Here is a 20,496-nt window from a genome sequence, read left to right on the forward strand (position 1 = left end):
GGGGCCTTCTCCTGGAGAAGGCACAGCAGGAATAATCCCACAGGTCGAGAGGCAAGGGCAGAGGCCAGAGGGCAGGGAAGGTCAGCACTAGGCAGGCACGATGTGGAGCTGCCGAAGCAGGCAGAAGGTCTGTTTCTGGGCCCTCTAAGTCCGGCTGCCAGAAACTTAAGATGCACTTTGGGAGAGCCAGGGACGAGGCTCATGGCAACCTGCAGTAACAGACAGCTGATGGCGTCTGTCCTGGGAGCAGGAGCAGGAGCAGGGGGAGGAACTTTGTCCCTGCTGGTGTGACTGTGTGTTGTTCTGTTTGCAGCCTCAATGCGCTCGTGGTTTCTCGTGCAATAGGAATGTGTGCCCAGAGAGAGAGAGGTGCCCGCTGACACAGCGCAAGGGAGGTGAGAACACTGTCAAGGTTTTGCTCGCTGCAAAGCGTGGGTGCACCTTTTCCAATACAGACAAAAGAAACAGTGCAACACCACAACACAAAGTTGTACCAGGCCTTCAGCAGTCCTCAGCTGTGTGCTCTGCTCTCCTATGGATTTCCTTGGCTTAACACCTCTTTCACACACAGTCACAAGTCAGAATGAATCTTTTGCTGTTGATGGAGTCACAGCTCTCTACAATAGTCACAAGAGACAACCAGACCCACAACCTGTGACTCCAGGTCTTAAGTCTTGCTGATCTTGTAACAGGAATAAAGCCCACTATGCTTGTTCACTCAGGCTGAAGGTGCACTTCTGGCACTCCTTGAGGCTTGTTGTGACCCTGAGAAGGTGCTGGGGTCTAAGTGGTTTGTACCACCCCATACACAAAACAAGGCCTCAGACGGGAATCACCTATATACTGCTTTCAACTCCAGTCCAACATGAGGAACTTTCTCCTCTCTGTCACCAGATTTTCTCTTCCCTTTTCACTGAAACACAAGTAACTGGAATTTAATTTTCCCTCATGGAATTTTGTGATTACATGAGCTTGTGCAGGATAAGCACACAGTAGATCCATTCTCCCTCTCCCCTGCCACCTATTCCTTCCATCAGGCCCATTCTTTGGCCTTGTCATCACCCTGTCATACAATTTGCTTTTCACAGTCTTGTGAGAATTTGGTCACAGTGAGACTCGAAGCCTTCCTAACAGCTCCTACACAAGTCCATCACTGCTAGTAACTGAGCACAAAACAGTGAAGGCAGGCAGCGTTCTTGCTGAAAGTCATGTTGGATCCGCCCAGTAAGAGAAGCCAGGCAATAACACAGGCTTCTTGTACCAGATAATGCCAGTAGTCTGTTTTCCTGCAAAAGTCAATTCATTCAGAAGAAAACGAAATAAGTTAGTGTACCTAGCCAGCTATAAAGTGGAGTGAACAGAAATATTCCTCTCTTCCTTCCCTGACAGGGCAGCCAAAGAAACATTGTTACATTGAGAATTTTTCTGCCTCCTTTTTCCTCCCATATGATTTCATTTATCTCACCATGGTTTCTGGCTAGTAGCAGAAACAAGAATTTAATTTAAATATGCTTGAATCTGGAACCAGACTTTCTTAGGAATGTTTTTGTTTGTGTGTGTTTTGATTTAACCCATTATTTTGCTGCATTAGTCCAATTAGAAATCTGAATGTGTCTGACACTCCCAAAAGTTAAAGTTCTGAATCTGTTGTTTCATCTTTAGCAGAAAGAGAAACAGAAACAAAATAAAAATAAGGATATGGGAATTTAAAAGGAAATTGACAAAACACTTTTCTGAGGGCAACCGCTAAATTTCACAAAAATGTGCTACCTGCAGATTTGGAATATCACCTTTCTACTTGAGATACCACAGGTCCTGGTTATCAGAGTGCTAATTTTCAGGATGCAAAGGTGGGACTTAACAACTTCATTCCAAATACTGCCAAGCACACTGGGATTTTTCTTTATAATTTTTATCACCCATTGAGAAATTGTCCTTCTTCCTGAAATTAACTCCTTGCCTCTGGTACAGAAATCCAAAGAAGTAAATTGGCTGTAGATGACTCAGAGGCTGCACAGACTGAAAGAAAAAAAACCATGAAGCACAGTCTTTTCCTCCAAATGGGCACAGGCACTGCTTTTTTTGGGCATGGGTGAATTAGGATTTGAAGCTATTTGCTGGCACATATTTAATTGCCATGTTTTTTACTAACTTTTCTGCATGATGGATGAGGTTTTTTTTGTTGAAATGAGGTCACTATGTTTTACCTTTTCCTCCCATTCAGGGACTGTTTGCTGTGTCAATTCACGTAGCTTAGAAAAATACATGTACATCCTCTGAGCTGCATCCTGGCACCCTAAAGCAAAGCCAGTTTTGGCTTCCTTCACTTGGCAGTAGTGGAAGCTGGGAGCCTTTGGGTGAACAGACTGCCCTCCACTGTGCATGCACCTCTCCCAGGTCACAGGGCACACTGGGCAATTTGAAAGTATAGGGCAATGATGTGCCTCACCAGGACCAACCTCTCAGACAGCCATCTCACACTGGGGAGTAAGAGAGAGCCTGGGCTCGTCTCTCCTGTGTAATTTCAGGGGGCTCTGGCCCTCTGCCTCTTATCAGCACCACATGACAAACCTGCTGCTCTTGTCATTTCTGTCATTCCTGCTACCCTCCATGGAGGAGTTCTGCATGTGTGCTTAAAGCTGCACTTATTGACATCCTCTTTCTTTCCAGTTCTCCTCATCCTCTGCACAAATAACTCTACTCTTTCAACAGCAGTTCAAGTAAAACTAAGAATTTCAAGAGAGGGTGGACATCGTTGATATGCACCCAGCCCAAAACATATCTGCCAAACCCTAGAGCCATGGGCCAGCTGGCCTGAGAGGGTGGAGAGGGAACGAGTCCTATGCCAGGCCACTGCCCAAATTTGATTCAGGAGAAAAAAGCCTATAATCTGACAACACACACAGGGCCCCACTTCCCAGTTGTAGACAACCAGTGTCCCTGGGCAGCTTTGATCAGTATGCTGTCTGGAATGTGTAAGGTCCAATATATAGTGACTTCAGTCACTCAGCCTCCCAAGTCAGCCCTAGAAGAAAAGGAGAAAACAAATACAGCCATTTTCTCCTCTCCCCAGTTCGAACTTGCAACAATTTATGGCCTTCCCCAAAGATAGGCTGCTCTCTCGTCCCTGACCTTTGCTGTAAACTCCAGCATTGTCGTTACCTCTATTAGAGCCTTTTGAGTCGGTTCTATTGCCCTCTGAGCCTGGCACTGGCTAAGGACACACCAGACAGCACTCTGTTTACATGCAGGCTCTGTTTACATGGCAGAGACCCAACAAACTCATCAACCTCCTTAAAAGCCATGGGAAGATATGGGAAGCAAGCAGAACATTGTTTGTTCTGACCCCTAACCACTCTGGTTCCACAACAGCAACATGGTAAAGACATTTGATAAAAAGTGGACTTCAGTAAAGTAACTCTTGTCCTTGTCAAACACTAATCTCAGACCCTTTGGAAGGCTCTCCCTGGAGTCCACAGTCATACTTGGACAAGTAGAGTGTTCAACAGCTGAGCACTCTCTGTGCCTTGTCCTTGTGCTCTCCAGTCCCTTGCTTTTTGAGAATTAGAGCTTGGGGAGGTCAGAAGTCTCAATCACATCAAATGAAGCTGTGGCAGGCAGCCCTAAATTATTAATGCCTTTAAATACTAAGTGCACTCAGGAACCAATTCAGCCTCCAGCACAAAGGCTGTGCACCAACACGGCCCCTTTGGAAAGGGAAAAAAACCTTACTAAGGATTGTGAGGCAGCAGTTCTGTTTGCACTGACACATTTGTCTCTGCCCTGGACAGAGGATACACACAGTCATGAATCACTGCATTTGTACACATGTCCACTCTTGCTATTTAAGCCACTCCTTGTCCCTGGGAGACATACAGCAGTTCTAACCAAAGCTCCATTTTATTTACATCCAAGAAGGTAGTCTTGCAAGCTGCGAGATGACCTTTCAGTTATATGGCAATCATATAGAGTATCTATATCATATCATGTAGAATCATCTACACAGCTACAGTTTTACTTGATTCTCTCACTAGAAAGACTGCAATTCATTAACACACCTCTGCTATGCACAGTTTGATATTTCTCTTTAACCACATCCCTTTAAAACTAACCTTATTGACAATTTACTTCTGTAAACTTCCATTTTGTTTTTGATTTAGTTTCATCCCCCTATGACATCCTACCGTTGGCTCCTCACTACTACCACAGCTGCCCTATGGATAGTAACTCTGACTTGGATGCTGTGCTTATTAACAGTTTGCTGTTTTCACACAGCTTGAATTGTGTTTCAAGAGGAACTGATGCTGATTCTTGCTCCTATTTGGCAAATGCATGAAATTCTGCATGTTGTAGGAAACAGGAAGAAAGCTTTAACTTCAACTGTTTAGAATGAACATGCACAAACAACGCAATCAAAGTACATGCTCCTCCTGTTTACCTCCTCCACACCTCAATATTTCTGTTCTCTTTCTCTGCCCTTCTGGGAATGTATCTCTTTCACTTCTGCTCCTCTCTCCCACACCCACAGGCATGCACGGATTTGTTATTGCTAGGTCACTTGTGATTAAAGCTCTGGATACACTACTTTATTGCAGGGTTGTCCCTGGCTTCATAGGCTGTTTGCTGTTTTGTTATTATAGTGCTGAAGCCTTGTTCTTGCAGTTTGCTGCCTTTCTCACACACACACACACACACACACACACACACACACACACACACACATATCACCACCACAGTGTATTTAGTTTGAAATGGCCTAACACAAAATTCAACTTGGGGTTTGCAAACAATTTGAAATGGAATGAGGGAAAAGGGAGTTACAGATCCTGGAAATGCAGCCTCCCTGCCCTTCTCTAAGTGTTTGACATTTTTTCTGTGGTACTGGAATAAAAAGCTTCAAGTGCCACAAAAGCTGCATGACCGTTTGCTTTGCTTGGCTGCAGAAACTCAGGCACAGCATATTCATCTGGGAAGCTGCTAGTTGGGGTTCAGGAAAATCGCTGGTCCCTTTTGGCTATACAGACTTTGATAATAGCTTTAACAAGCTGGATTTGGCTTTCAGAGCAACAGGCAACAAACACGAAGAACTGGAAACCTCTAAAAATTATTATGGCTGTATTTACACTTATCAAATGTAAGAGCAAGCCCCTCCTCGAGAAATGTGTTTCAGCCCCCTTCCAAAAAAAGGGGGATTTCAAAAGCAAAGCTCACAGCAGACAGAATATCTGTTCTATTTTGGAAAGTCCTGTGTATACCCCTACTGCATTCCTCTTCTTCCCCCTCCCACCAAAAAAAAAAAAAAAAAGAAAAAAAAAAAAAAGGCAAACTTCTGGGCATAGCTTAAAAGCCTCCTCCATGTGTGTATTCTCCAGCTCCACTGCAGATACTTGGAGTTACATTAAACTGGGCAGTTAGTGATTCTGGCAGTGGAAAAATTACAAAGTTCAGGGGCTGAGGAGGGTGTGGCCAAGCTGAAGTTTTCCAGAGAGCTGTACCAGATGGAGCAGAGGAAAAACGCTTCTCTTTCAGCTCAGGAAGGTGGAGTTAAAAGCTCTGAGCCTTAAACAAATTCCAGGGAATTTCTTCATTCCCTGTGAACACTGGTATTGGTAGTGCTGGTTATCAAGGACAATTTGGACCTCAAAAAGCAATGAATTACTTTCTGCATGTGGCAATGCAATGCCTGTACAGTGTCACAGCAGAGAATGATGTGGTCCAGTTACCCCATTAGCCAGAGCTGTGCGAGCCTTCTCCCCTATGAACCAGCAGCATGTTTCCATTTCCAGCTGGATGGTTGATGCATAAAAATGAAATTGAAGTGCATCATGTAATAAACTGCACTAGCGACCAAACTGCTCCACATCAGCACATATACACTAGAATATGGTTTAGAACATCTGTTTACTGGAATGATGCTAAATTTAACTGTTACATTTAAATTATAATAACTCCTCAGACTTGGACTTAAAACTATCCAGGTAGGAAGAGTCATGCTTCTTATATTAAGCACTAAGTAGTGTGTTAGTTAGCATGTGTTGTAAGATGTTGGAATCTTCAAGTGTAAGTAGTCCCAACTGTGTTTTAAAACACCCTGGCTAGTCAGGCTTTATTTTTTACCTCTGGACCGGGTTTTAAAATATGCTTTCAACTGTGACCAGCTGTGATCACACTAAGGGCAAAATAGCCTTTAACCATGTGTTAGTCAACAAAAACTGGGATATTGTGTCCAGCTCACTGCATACACTGCAAGAAAGACATTTGCAAGCTGAAGTGAAGTCCAGTGGGGGATCCTAAAATGGTCAGGGGCTGGAATATAAGAAAGGCTGGGAGAGGTCAAATTTTTCAGCCTGAAGAGGGCTAAGGCAGGAGAGTTATATAAGAAAACAGAGTATTTGAACTTTATTATTTTAATGAAAATGCTGATTAAGGAGCAAAATTTGGATGCTTTTCAGAAGATACTTTGTCCACTAGGATCTGGAATACCTCACTTCACATTGAATGAAAACCAGTCATTCAATATTTGATTCTTTTTTCTTATATGGAAAGCAGCCCAAATGACCTGGAGAAGAGACCCTGTATATAACACATTACTAACTACTACAAGGAACTGATTCATATAGTATTAACAACGGAAATTTGTTTTAAAGACTGAATTTTCTGCTTGGTGTCATCAGTTGTTAGTGAAAAAGGCATGGCAAGGTCGACTCTGTTTACCTATTAACTATGAACACAAAAGACAAACTTCTCTAACTCAGCATGAAATCAGTCAGCTAACTAAATAAAGTAACTATTTATGTGCAACATGGTCTTGGTCAAGTCACTCAAAAGCTTACCACTGGAGATCATGGTCCTGCAGCAGTCAAAATTAAATAACAGCTGCCTTATGTGATACAGCTCTGGCTATCCATTCCCTTTCTTCCCTTACCCCCAGCACTACACCTTTTACCAAGCTGTTTCCCTGATCTAGGTCAACAAAAACATCGCCTAACAAAAATTAATATGGTCTTTGGTACTAAAGAGGATCACAATAGCTAAAGCTATCGGCAAGAAATAATATTTAGTATCAATTTTCCATTTCATTTTAGACAGCTGCAATTGTCCTCAGATTTGAGAGTTGTGAGGATTGTGAAGTTTTAGAAGATTCAGTAAAGTGATCATTCTTATATGCAAAATAAAATTTCAGTATGCTTTCTCTATTGCTGCCAGTTCACATTCCTTAGGAAAAAGTTGAAGTGAAAATTAATGAAATTCAGTGAATATTTGCTGGAAAAGGTTTTCCTTATAACAAAAATATAGGCATGTCATAATAATACTTAGAATGTAATACAGAAAGCATTTCAGCTATTTTTATCATCTTAGAGAACATTATGTAATTTGTTACTTAGATGTCATTAAGCTAAAAAAAGAAAAAAAAAAAAAGACTAGACATACCAAATAAAAATTACTAAAAAGCCCCTTTCCCCTCCTTGTAGGATCCAGGATTCTGACCCTGCTAAGACCCTCAGTCTGTCAAGTAACTATTGCAAGTTCCAGCTGCACCAAAGCTCTCTCCATCTGTGCTGGAGTCCCCTTGCAGACTACAGTGATCTGCACAGACCAATTTTTTTCCTCTCTATCTGGGACCTGGCAATGGCCCCCTGCAACTTAACTGCTGTCCTCACCAGCCTTTTCTCCGGGCTGTGTGTTGACCTGGCAAATGCTTCTAGCTGTAAGGAGATGAAAAGAAGGTAAGGAAAAAATGGGGAAAAAAGCACAAGCCCTGCAGATGAAAGTCTGAGGCAGTGTTTTCCTTTCCAAAGTGCTGCTACATTCCCATAAGCTTGTGGTTTCCTGCATTCTGTTAGAGGGCTTTTTTTTTCTTTTTCTTTTTCCTTTTTTTTTAAATCCTACTGGTGATATCTGAAGAGGGAAAATGTCCAGCACTAACAGGAGGCCTTTTGTTCTATTCGTTTCTAAGTGGACTTTAACCCAGTTACTACAGACTGAGTCACTGTAGAAACAAATAAAATAAAAGCTCTCTGTTTTGTCCCTCTGGACAGGTCAGGGACATGTTAAGTTCTCGCTTTCCCACTTTTTGGAAGCAGTACCAGACCTGGCATTACACTGCAATAATAATGAACATAGTTTATGGCTTTTCTCTTTTATATGTCCTGGCAACCCCTACAGAGCTGATATTCCAATAAAGCTAGCATTTCATTAACAAAATAAATGCACAAGGGGCATATCTTTGGGTAATGAGATGAAATTAAACGAGAGAAAGGCTGGCTACCAGCCTTTCTCTTTCAGATATGAGTAAGTGTGACATGTATAGGTGCATATTTGAGTTATTTCGGTACCTTGTCAGATCTCAAATTTTTAATGACTCACAGCAAATAACTGCTTGTTTCTGAATATGACTGTAAGATTCACTCTCAGGCTGAATTTTAGGCTGAATCTGAGGACTGGATTTCAGTCATTTCTTGCAGTTCTGATTGCTATGACAAGTTATATCCTGTCACCATACATCAACTTTAGGGTAAATCATTACCTATTTAGATTCCAACCACCTAAATTAAAACATCTAAAAGAAAAGCATCCTGGGGCTTACTGATCTCTGGAGGCTCTGGAAAATCTTCGCACAAGAGGATTGCTCCTCCTCTTTTCCCCTTCTCTCATCAGCCGGCTTTCCCTGAAAATCTTTTTAACTCTTTAGTGTCCCCTTATTTATGAGCTCTCAGCTCTGGCAAAACACCTGCCTGTTGTAGCTGGCACTTGCAGAAGCTGGCTATAAGCTTGCTTTTGCCCCTCTTTTGTACCCTTGCTACATCTGGTTATACAGTTGCTTATCTAAAACCACTGCAAACTGCAAACTGACTGTTTCCCAACAGCCATCTTCCTGGTCCAGTTTATTTTTAAGGTAGGGAAGTTTAATACAGGGGAGAAGTTAGTAGGAGGAAGAAGTACACCACTTGAGAGAGGATTTTGTGTAAGAACATGATTATGCAGTGCTTCATGGAGAACCAAACACAGGTAAAACCAAGACTGTTCTTGGGTGTGAGTCAGTAGTTTCACATGTGGCTGGTATTGTACTGGGCATGGGAGGACAGGGAGCACAGGGCCAGACCACTGCACTGATGCCAGATGTGGGGTGCAGAGTCAGGATTGAGCTCAGTACCATGCCAGGCCTCTTGCTGCTCCCTTTTCTCCCTTCTATTTCCCAGCAAAACTTCTGTCTTACAGTCATGGCACTCTACCTGGCACAAATGGCATCTATTCCCACACCTGCTCAGACCTGTGTGGAAATATTGCCCTAGGTGCTGAGGTTTGCTGGAGATGTACTTTGGTCTTGCCTCCTTCTCCTGGTTTGATTTCTTGTGCCAGTATTGATGTTCCTCTGCTCTGAAACATTCCAGAAATGGTTGGTGAACCTCTTATGCTGTGCCAGAAGAGAGCTTCTTTTAGGGTTTCACTCTTATTGAAAGACTAAAATGCAAAGCAAATGAAAACTGAATTATGAACTGTTATGCTATTGACTTCTTAACATACTGCATTCTGCCTGCAGAAATTTGTGAGTCTACACAAGCCACAGCAAGAGCCCAGCAAGGGCTCAGTGATCACGGTGCTATTTAGTATCATTACTCTTACCTAACTTATCTTTTGATGTATTTTGCAACAGCCGTAAGAGACCAGAATATGGTCCCGATTTAGCACAATTTGGGAGCGTAGGTTGCTGCATTACTCTTTCCTTGTTAGAGTGACAGCAAGGCAAGTAACAAAGAGACTCTTCCTTTACCTTTTTTCTTCCTACTACACTATCAGCATTTCACTGGGATGGTCCTCATATCACTAGGGCCGATAGGAAAAATGCTAAAGAAATTCCATCCCAATTAGAGATCTGGATGGGTTTCAGAGCTTGTCAAGAGCAAGTAAAGCAGCAAAACATTCTGAAGTTCACCTAGGATATTCTTTGGAACAGTTTCCAAGCAAATGCATGTTCATTTCTTGGCTGAATACTGCTTGAAACAGAACTTAGAATGGTGAACATGGGGAAAAATTTGTGATCAGCAGAAGTGAAACATCTGTTTTACCAGAGACAACTGAACTCCAGATGTTGTCAAAATCACATCATTCTAGAAGTGCCAATCTCTTTGTGGGTTGCTCTGAGAAAGGTCATGTCACTGAACTCTTGGTGACTGAATGGCTTTTGTCCCGGAAAATTCACTCCCAGATGTGCAATGCATGCTGAAGTTTGATGCAATTTGCTTTGTTAACTTAGGCAGACGAAGAGAGATATCTCAAGGAGATACCCTACTTTATGAGATCAAGCTGGTCTCATAGATCCTGCATGACTTGTGCTTGTTTTCATTCCTATTGAAACCTGTTGGGCATGCTCACCGTTATAGGATGTTGTCTCAAGCTGTCAGTGAGATAATCAAATACCTTTAGCTCAGCCTGGTCAGTCCACAGGAATGGTGCTCTTCAGTATAGGTCCAGGTTAGAAATCAGAATAAATGCTGACACTGCCTTCACATTCCTCTGGAAGACATCATGCTGAGAGAATGACCTAGGTTGGTGTTAGAGCATGATTCCATGGCAGCAAATAGCACAGACAGATGGAAAACACTTGAATCTCTTTTCAGTACAGAGTTCTTTCCCAGTTCTGGGCAGGAGCAATGGGGCTCCTCAGTTGTCCTTTTGCCTCTTAACCTTTGAGTCACTGACATCAATAAAATGCTGACCCATCAATGTTAGAAGCACTAAGTGTCATCTGTTTCACATATAGAGTCTGTAGGCCATGTTTGTGCATGTGACAGAGGGAGGAGAAATGAACGACGCATGATCCGCGGGTTACAGCGAGACTACGTGCACCTGCTTTGGGACACAAGAGCATGGCACAAACACGTGCAGTGTGTTTGTATGACACGGAGGCACACGACTATGCATACTGCTGGGCAGCTCTGTGAAGATGTCAGTGGAACTAATTTTCTTTTCTAAGAGCTGTTCTCCCTGCCATATTTTTCTTTTTTGGTCACAGTTCTACTATTACTTTGCAACATGGTAAGATTCTCAGTGAAATCTCTTTTCTTGACATTATAGATACTTAGGAAAGCCTAGGAATTTTCTGATGCAGTGTCAAAATGCACAGCAGTGACCTGCAGCACATTATATATAAATTGATTAGAAAACGTGTTTAAGCAATAGAATAATATAACTTGCATCCATCTGTCATTCAGGAAGGGATGCACAAAAGAGTCTGTCATTTAATTCAGTAGGGTGATCAGTGGGTCTGCCTGGGAACGTACTTATTTACAAAAGGATACACTATGGCTTTAGAGCTTGTTGGAGGCTCGAAGCAGGCTTAAATGTGAGTGTGCATATGAATTGTTCTATTTTATAACTTGCAAATTCCTCTTTCTGATATACTCCACCCTCCAGTGACCTTTTCCTCAGAAATTAACGTAATCCTCACAGAAACTGAGCTTCCCTGATTCATCACTATCACAACAGCTGTTTTCTACCTATTTGTCCTGAGCACAAAATTTCAGTTACCCTTTTTATTTTTATAACTACTGAAGTCAGTTTATGATGAGTTTTACCAGTTGCTTACAGCAGGTTGTACTGCTGACATTTAGTAGGTAGTATGGTCAGGTATGAGGTCTAAAAAGATTTTGCATCAATAAGCAAAATAATAAAAAAGTGCAGAAAGCAATTTGAGCAGAAAACAGAATTTCTGCTAAGATCTTTGACAGCAGTTTCATTGGTTTCCAGCTGATGAGACAGACTTTCAGCTCCTTGGTGGCTTTATTCTTCCATGATCTGAAGGCATTTGGATAGTGCATTTTAAACCAATTGGTTGTTTTCTCAGAGTCCACACAGAGGTCGGGAGAAAGGAGAGTATCTTTCTTGCTAATGTTAGCCAGACAATGGCAGCTTAACTGTAAAGCCCCCTAAAAGAGAATAAGCCTATTGTGTCCCCAGTGCGTTTCCCACATTTCAAAGGCCACTAAGTAGCACCAGCATCTTTGCCTCTGGGTTACTGAGAAGACAGACTCCTATGCTTATTAAATGATGTCTTTCCCTAATGATTTGAAACAAAAAAGGCACACACATACAAAACCAGAGATGTGCACATTTAAGGCTTCTCCTGCCATAAGGTCAAACACATGAAAAGACACAAAAAAAGAGTTTGGCCCCAAGATATCAGAGTAGATCCACTTGCCCATCTCTCCCACACTGGCTCTTACTCTACTTTCTGCTGCGAAAGCCCCCGGTTCCTGCACAATTAAGCGCGGCACCAATGGCATTTCTGCTGCTGCTCCTTCCACTTGGTTTCACTGCTGAGAAAGGAGCTTGTTCGGCAGGGAGGCGGGCACTGCTGCCTGAATAGTCTCTGAAGCATTCATTATCTCCTGCCTAATTACATGGCCGGCATAGTGGTGGTGTTGTGGGAACATTGCATCACATTAATCAGCAAGGGGATGTGCCAAGATGAAAGGGTCCCCTTGTGTCTGCTCTCTGCTGTGGAAAATGGGCAGGAGGGTGGGGGAAGGAGCGGGGTATTTATCAAGTGGCAAGTAGGGAAGGCACAGCGGGTGCCCCCCAGCTTGGCCTGGCCAAGCCGCCATCTTCCCAGGTCAGTGCTTTTGTAGCAAATACACCTTTTGTGTTCATGCCTGTTGATGGATCAATAGCTCCAGAGGCTAAAATCCTTCACCACAGCACAAGTATGAGCAAGAGCTGTAAGGCAACACACTGTTTAGCTGCTCCAGGAGGGAGTGGGAGCTGGTCCTCCTTAGCTTGTCCTGCCCTCAGCCCACTCTGACTAGAAATAGGATCACCTGTTTGAGCAGGCTCAGATTCAGCTGCAACCTGGCCACAAGGCTTCACAGGAAGTCACTGTCCCTCAAAACACGCTCCAAACACATTTGTCTCCAACAGCCTCAAAGTCAAATGTTAAATAGTAGCTGTGATGGGGCTCCTGAATTAAAGTCAAGCTGGTACATAAAAGCAAAAATTTCATTTCCCAAAGCCTGCTGGTGAGAACCCCAGTTCACCCACATAGTATGAAATTTAAATGGACTCTTGAAATCTGAGAAGAGATCTCATTTCCTCCTATCTTTGTCCCACTTGCAGGACATTTGAAAGGCTTTGTAAGGCTTTGCATAGATGCTCCTCTGTGTGTTGGGGCTGGGGGGAGGGTTGAGGCATCCACACTGTGGTTGTTTGGCACTCTGCAAAATACTGGGTCAGACTAGAATACAAAATGACAGTCCTTGGCTGAGCTGCTTATTGCTGTGAGATGGAATAGCAGCGCTCTAGAGAGAATAAGGAAAGGTAATGGAAAAATTAAGACATTACAAATGCAGATCTTTGCATTCGTTAACCTCTCCCCTTCACTTTTGATTCTATCGGTTCACATCCATCCTCTTTAAAATCCTCCAAGGACAGGCAGCAGCTCATGCTTTACTCTCTTCCCATTTGGTTCCCTGCAGGCCTTCTGTCCTTCACGGCTTCTCTGCACTTGAACTGTGCCTCAGGTTGAATTCAATTGCTTGGAATGGAAGTGTCTTGCCATCAAACCCCATTGTTTTTGCAATGCATCTGGCTTATTAATGCAGGCTATTAAAGCCACTTTGGAAGCAGATTTACTGAGATGCAGATAAGTTTATCTGCCACAAAGTAGGTGTGAATGCCAGTTACTCCTGCAGTGACTGCTGCCAAGTCCTCCCACTGGTATCCCATGCTGTTTTTCGGACAATTGGGGCAGCCTGCTTATCTGTGTGCCACCTGTTGTGCTGGAGTCACCCTGACCCAGTGCCACCTTTCTATTCAAATACTATTGCCTAGTCAGGTGGTGTTCTTGGGTTTCAGCACACAGGGGGCATCACTTATGTAAGTCCAGACAGGCCTATACTAACAGATTTGACTTCATTGCCCTCTGGTGAGAGGAGTATATACAACAGGGCCTATCACATTTTTTTCTTTTTTTTTTGTTTTTCTTTTTTTTTTTTTTAATTTATTTTTATTTTTTTTTTTATTTTAGGGAGAACAAATGGGACCTGCCTGAGTTACAAGTGACGATCAAACTGAGGAAGGGGAAACGTCCACTTACCTTGTCACATGTAACATAAACTGAGTTTATAGAGCAGGAGCTAACATTTAATATAGCTCAGCTCCAGGTATCATCTCTCTGTCTTGGGCTTTTAATGATTACAGCATTGCTCTGGTTTCCCTCTACTCGATCTTTGGGCATGAGAAAAGAAGAATGTCCACTGTGATACTTTAAATCCAACATGGGGACTGCATGATCAAGGAGCTCACTTAGTCCCAGTGCCACAATTCCTGTCTCACTCTGGTTTTGGTGCTGGAGATCCACAGTAGCTAAGAGCATCTCAGCATAGTTTTCACGTTTGCCAGGTTGGAACAGAATCCTTCCTCTGTCATTTGGGCACAACATCCTTTAAGCAAATTAAATTAGTGTATATACACTTTCTAGCTCCTCTCCTTTGTTAAATCTTTGGTTGATCACCCTGCCTTGAACACAAGACTTTTAGTACTTAATTAACCTTTCCCTCAAGACACCAGAACAGTTGTGCTCTATCCATCTCCTTCCCAACAGAGACACAGAAATTCCATAAGATGGAGAACATTTTTCTAGGCCTACACTCATTAAAGAATGATAAAAACCATGGGACTGGAATTCCAACCTCAAGACAAAGCACAGTTTTACCCCCAGTGGTATTAAGGCTACTATCTGAACAACAACTAGCTGTCCCTTTCATCTCACATTTGCCTGACAAAAGTGAGATACTAAACTTTGATCACTGCAATGTGTCCTGCACTAAAACTGGCCAGTTTACATTGGAGGAAAAAACCTAGAGAGATAACATAGTGAAAAACTCTGGTCTCTAATCCAACAGACAGATAAAAAAACAGAAGCAGGGGGAAGAAATCCTACAACATGATACTAGGGAGATAATGCCAGTGAAATGTGTCAGACTTTATAATTACTGTTAATGAGGTTAAGCTAAGGGCAACTAATCCTGTGGGAGAATATGGTGGCTTTGTGATCAAGGCCTTTTCTGAAATACAAGTCTTCTGCAATCCTCAATCCTAATGCCTCTCCCCTTCTGGAACAACCACTGTCCCCCAGCACAGAAATGTCTCCTGTTCTCACAGAGCCACCCCAGCAGTGTGCAGTTGTCTTGCCTACCCACAAAGGCAGGTTTATCATGGGCAATTGCACCCCAAACAAGGAACAGGTTTGTCTCCTGCTTGCAATAGCTCCTGACTGCACAGGCACCAGCTTGTGTGTGCACTGCACTTTGATTTGAAAAGTGCCTTTTGACTTGTGTTTTACCGCCACTGCCAGTTATTCCAGGACTTGAGTCAAACCACTGGGAAGACCAAATGCAGATGCATCAGATGAAGAGGTCTAGAAGAGACCTAGAGTAAAAGCCAGTTCAGTTTCCATCTCCTCCTCTTTTTCACGTGCCCCACTCAGCACCATATTTATGGTGGCTATGCAGGACACTCCTACAGCAACTTCTGTGTATTAAACACTGTGCAAGTCACAGTGTTTCTGCTAATGTTGGCAATGTAACTTTGAAACCACTCTTTTCTAGAGGCAGCAGAAAGTTGATGGTACAAAACAACCATGGGAATTGCTTGTTTTGACACAAAATTTCACTGCTTCTGAAGAAGAAAATTAACATCACAAACATTCCCCCTTCCAGCAGAGAGAAGGAAAATGGGGCAAGTGGCTGCTCCACACGAAGCTGCCCAGACCTGAAATGGAAGTCTGTGCAAAGGTCTACAGGCCACTGGGGCACATTTGCAAAGCCCACAACAAATTCCAACACAGTTAAGTTCTGTTTCACAGTTTCACCCCCATTCTTTATGTGACAGCTTTCTTAACAATCCCACAGTATCTCTTTCTCACCTGGAAATATCTCTGGCTGTTTTATTTCCTTGTCTTGGTCTCTGGTTTCCAATGGACTGTTAACTGAGAACCTCTTTTCTCCCTTGTATCTGTGTTCCTGTTAACCCTGCTTTACATATTCTATGATGAAAAATAAAATCAAACTTCAACTGCATGAAAAAAGGACTCAAGCAATTTGATGGTAACTACAGCATTTGTGCCTATCTCTCACTGGTGCCAAAAGTGATTGGAATTTTAGTAATTCAATAGATTAATAAGATATGTGAGGTTATTTTATTTAGTATTTGGCTGTACCATGTTTCTAAAATACTCTGCAGCTAAAAAATGTAAAGATCATATGATATGTTTTTTTAGGGTAAGTGAAACTACTTCTTCTAAAGCAGTAAGCTCATTGCAGGTGTAATTATCATATTTTTAAAACTTTGCTGCAAGTTCCATTTAAAGGAAGCTCTTATCCATCAGCTCTGTGGTGATTTTTAAGTAATTCCCCTCCCTCCACATGCCCACACTAACACCAACAGGGCTTACAAGGAAATCCCAACAGGCAGACTGTTATTCAGTGTGTTTCTGCATTTCTAAGGCTCATCGACCTTTCTTTTGTCAGATAAAAGCTTCCCATCTCTTTAAGCCCTTCATTCTTGCAATAGTCCCACAGAAAAGTTGACATCCTTGGCAAGGAGAGTGAAAAGCAGATTGTCCACCCTTCCCAATAGGCCAGGCTGGAGTTGTTTTAGCCTGTTTAAATCTCTCCTCTATTTATATGCTAATGTTCTGGTATCAGCAGAAAGTATAAACAATGTTGTTTACAGCTCCCTATAGTCTGTGAGCACCAAGTTGCCAGGAGAATACTGCGTACTGGGCAAAGAGATATATTTATTGAAATGAAAATGGCCACTCCTACAACCATGAGAAACAAAACTGTAAAAGTGCAGTGTCAGCCAACAATATAACATACAAAACAGGACTGGCAAAAAGCCATTAGCCAGGGGGTCAGCCATAGACTCTGGGGAGCTAAGAGATTCATATTTAACAGGGAGAGATTGGGGAGACCTTCAGCACAGAGACCTCTGAGAAAAGAGAGCATGAAGTTCCTTGGCAAGGCAGCTTACATGCTCCATTTCCTATTATTGCAGATTTTTGTTAGTGGATAATGGCTCAAAGCTTGGCTCATAGGTCTCCTGGATCCTGAAGTGAATTAAACACTCCTAAGGAAAACAGCATAGTCTAAAGGAGCAAGCACAAGAATTCTTGAATTTAGCTTGGGTCTCTTCAGTTTGTGTTGACTCTTCACCAGCAGAGCACTAGGTCTTAACAGTAACAGCAAAACCAGGGAGCAGTAGGGATGTATGACAAAGATGTTTGTGCAATGTCAAGCTCTCTGAACATTAGGGCACAGAGCTCGTGCCTTCTTTACATTAGTCAACAAAATGTTGACAACTGCAATGGCACTCCCTGGTTCAAATCCAGGGAAATACCTCCTCCCATTAACAATGTTTTATCTTCCATTAAATCAATATTTTAATGCTTTTAAAAAAATCCCTTTTTACCATAATGCCTGCTGTATGCAATTCTCACACAAATGCAATTACTGAAAAAAGATGACGAACTGGATGACCTCACTATCCTAATTGTATGGTTTTCTACTGAAAGTCAGAAAAAGATGGGGCAATTTAACTCATGTTCTGCTACTGTATATGTTTCAGTTCTCACCATGTGAGATTCAGCACTCTACTTTCAGGAGTAAAAATGCAGGGTACTTCACTGAGGGCTTTTGTGAGCCCAGGCCACATGGACCAGCTGAGGTACATCCAGTGCATGCACTGACAATACTGCACTCTGCTCTCTTTAGAGTAGGACCCCAGTGGCTGGACAACCAGTCCTGCTTGTCTCTGTGATCCAAAGCCACATCACATCCACCAGTACCACTGACTCTCGTGCTGGGCAGTCCCAGACAAGGTACTGAGACAGGACTGAGTCTTTTTTTAGCCCTCACAGTCCTGCAAAACCAGTGCAGAGGCACCTGGGTAGGACAACGTGTAACTGCTTGGCTGTTACTTGAGAAGTATTCATGTACTGCAAACAAAAGGAAGTCCTCTACTCAATAACTTTATATCAGCACCACTAGATTGCTGAAAGGGTAAAATGCCAAGAAGACCATTTGCAGTGGCATTGTGCCTTGTCAGAGTAGCACAATCACAGAAAGAGTTTGAGGTGGTGAACAATGAGAGTATTACACTGGAAAAGATGTGCTTTTCTTCCAGTGGGAATTCAGTTGCTAAAGTGCATCAAGAGGATTTACAGCAACCCTTTGCTGTAATAACTAAACATAGGCCTGCATGAAAATCCCACATTTGGCTGTGGCACACTGGCTAAATTACTTTGTCTCCTTCTAGTTGTGTGTTCCCAAAGAAGGAAACAGTTCATTTCTGCTACTATAGTACATCTGAAATTAAGTACTAGTCTGCCAAATTTTCCAATGCAGAAAATTTCTGTCTTCTGAGTTAAAGTAATCTCCATGTGGTCTTGCACATATTACTTAGATCATCTTTTAAAGAAACTTAATCTAGCCAGTCTTGAGCTTTGAAGTTTTGCTGTACAATGGTAAAGGGTTAAGACTATGCAGACTGCATCAGGTGCCCTGCACACATTACACCATGTATTTTGCGGGATTACAAGTGCTTATCAACACTGCAAATAAAAAAGCTCAGTGCTTTTCTTCTACCCAAGACTGTCTGAAATGTCTCCATTTCTAATAACTGACAGCTAAACCACTAAACCAGGTAGGGATGATGCTTCTTGTAGCCATTTTGAGCTCCAGCAGCAGTTTCTAAATTTCCTTCAAATACTTATTAATTACAGTTTGCGAAGTACCAGCAATAAGAATACACAGGCAGCTCCATAGCAAGGGGTTAACTTTTAAGTAAAAGGCATATTGATTAAAACCGCAGTATGAACAGTGAGAGACATCTTAAATCTGAAGCCACGAGTTGGAACTGTAGCATTTGCACTTTTGGCATCTGTGTCTGAAAGATGACGAAAAGACACATAAGTGTTTTTAAGAGTAGCTTGGTGTTTTGGTCAAAGAGAAAGCTGATGCATCTAAAATTAGGTAGAGAGAACTGTAGATGTACTTCTTAGAGATGCATCTACAGAAACAATAATAAAGAAGAGGCTAGAATGTAGTCTTACATAATTCATTGCTGCTTGGACATGGGCCGAGAGGGAAGAATGGAAAAAACAGTCCATAAAGATGCCAATAGTTTCTAAGCAGAAACATCTGTTGAGGTCTTAAAAACGGTCAGGCCTGCAGCAAGCTCAGCAACAGGAAAGTCTGCAGTTGATCACTCCTACCCTCATCAGTCCCATGAGCTCCCACCCCTGGGACTGGATCAGAGCTTGGAAGATAGCTGACACCATGAATCAAACACAGCTCCTTTCTTAAAGGGGAAAAGGGGAGGAACAGAGAATCAGGATGGGCGTCTGGGGAAAACAAATTATTATTTGGAACGGAGGTATTCAGGAAGAGTTACAAAAGAGTAAGGGAACATGCAAAGGGAGACCCAGTGGCTTATCCACTCTGTCCCATGGGGTGTACATACACTGAATTTCCATTGCTCTGTCCAGTCTAATTTTAAATGTCTCAAGCAAAAGGCCTTACTCCCCTTGGGAGGCTATTGCAAAATCTCACAAATCATCTTTGCCTTTTTCATGACTGCCTCTTCCTTTGTGATAGTTCATTTAACTTTGTTTTCTCTTGATATTCAACAGTGCCCCTAGACATACCAGTTCCAAACAGTAATTTCTTCTTCCTGAAAGCATTTGTCCCCCTTCACTATCTTCTCTCAAGAAAAAAGTTATCATAAAAATATCTGTGGAGACTGTATTTTGTTCATCTCTGCAGATCTGCATTTGCCAACAGGAAGGGAACATTGTTCTGCTGGATCTTACAAGGCTCAATAATTGGGGGCCTCAAACACTTTATTACAGGAGATGTATACATTGGCAAAAGTTCTTATAAAGGGTTTGGAGCATTCTTTTTCCCATCTCTAATCATTTCAGGTGCCAATTTTGACTAGTTGCTCATGTTAAAGCTTCTTACAGAATGTGAACATTTATTGACCAAGAAGGCCAAACTTCAATCAATGACAATAAAAGTTTTAACTACTGGTCCTTAGGTGGAGGTTCCATTTTTGCTGCAAATGCAAAACTGCAGCAGCCTGCCATATCCAAGGGAGTGGGCAGTAACCTAGCACTGAATTTCTGAGTTTAGAAAGGATTCTACTTTAGAGTTAGTGGTGACTGAAATACCATGCAACCTATACTTCATTTCTCAAAAAAGGGTAGTATTTGAGTGCTTGGTACTTTGGAAGAATTTACCCTGCACTGTTGAAAATCTAAGCAAAATCCTTTTGCCCCCTTAAACTAATCACTAACATTTTCCTAGCAATAGTTGTTGTTCTATATAAATTTAGAGTGAAGGATAAACATATGGCTTACACTGGAACTCTTGCTGTGAAATTACCCATGCAGTCCACAACCAGCACCTCCATAACAATAACAGAAGTGAGCAGAGT

At 42.3% G+C, this 20,496-nt stretch overlaps 2 protein-coding genes across 33 annotated transcripts in view; one reads left to right on the forward strand and one right to left on the reverse strand.

Annotated features, from left to right (window-relative positions):
* The window catches only part of LOC111930291 (uncharacterized), a 53,413-nt gene extending 37,329 nt beyond the window's left edge, over window positions 1–16,084 (forward strand). For 2 of the 4 annotated variants that reach the window (XR_002865101.2, XR_002865102.2), the window contains exons 2-4: window positions 314–395; window positions 7,473–7,727; window positions 14,024–16,084. Coding sequence is in view for 1 of the 4 variants with exons in the window: in XM_086895917.1 (XP_086752043.1) it covers window positions 7,473–7,727; window positions 14,024–14,111 (343 nt within the window). In the remaining 3 variants the exon portion in view is untranslated. The remainder of the gene's footprint in view (window positions 1–313; window positions 396–7,472; window positions 7,728–14,023) is intronic. The other 2 variants (XR_015288786.1, XM_086895917.1) reach the window with 1 other exon arrangement.
* Window positions 1–20,496, reverse strand: part of RAD51B (RAD51 paralog B) — a 429,615-nt gene that overhangs the window by 84,873 nt on the left and 324,246 nt on the right. For 2 of the 29 annotated variants that reach the window (XR_015288779.1, XM_086895906.1), the window contains one exon: window positions 15,951–16,042. The exons of 25 other annotated variants lie outside the window; for them this stretch is intronic. Coding sequence is in view for 1 of the 4 variants with exons in the window: in XM_086895897.1 (XP_086752023.1) it covers window positions 16,023–16,042 (20 nt within the window). In the remaining 3 variants the exon portion in view is untranslated. Of the gene's footprint in view, window positions 1–15,922; window positions 16,043–20,496 lie in introns of those variants that run through there. 2 more of the 29 variants (XR_015288783.1, XM_086895897.1) reach the window with 2 other exon arrangements.

This window comes from Cyanistes caeruleus, chromosome 6 (assembly GCF_971803275.1).
Source record: "Cyanistes caeruleus chromosome 6, bCyaCae1.hap1.1, whole genome shotgun sequence".
Classification (NCBI taxonomy): domain Eukaryota; kingdom Metazoa; phylum Chordata; class Aves; order Passeriformes; family Paridae; genus Cyanistes; species Cyanistes caeruleus.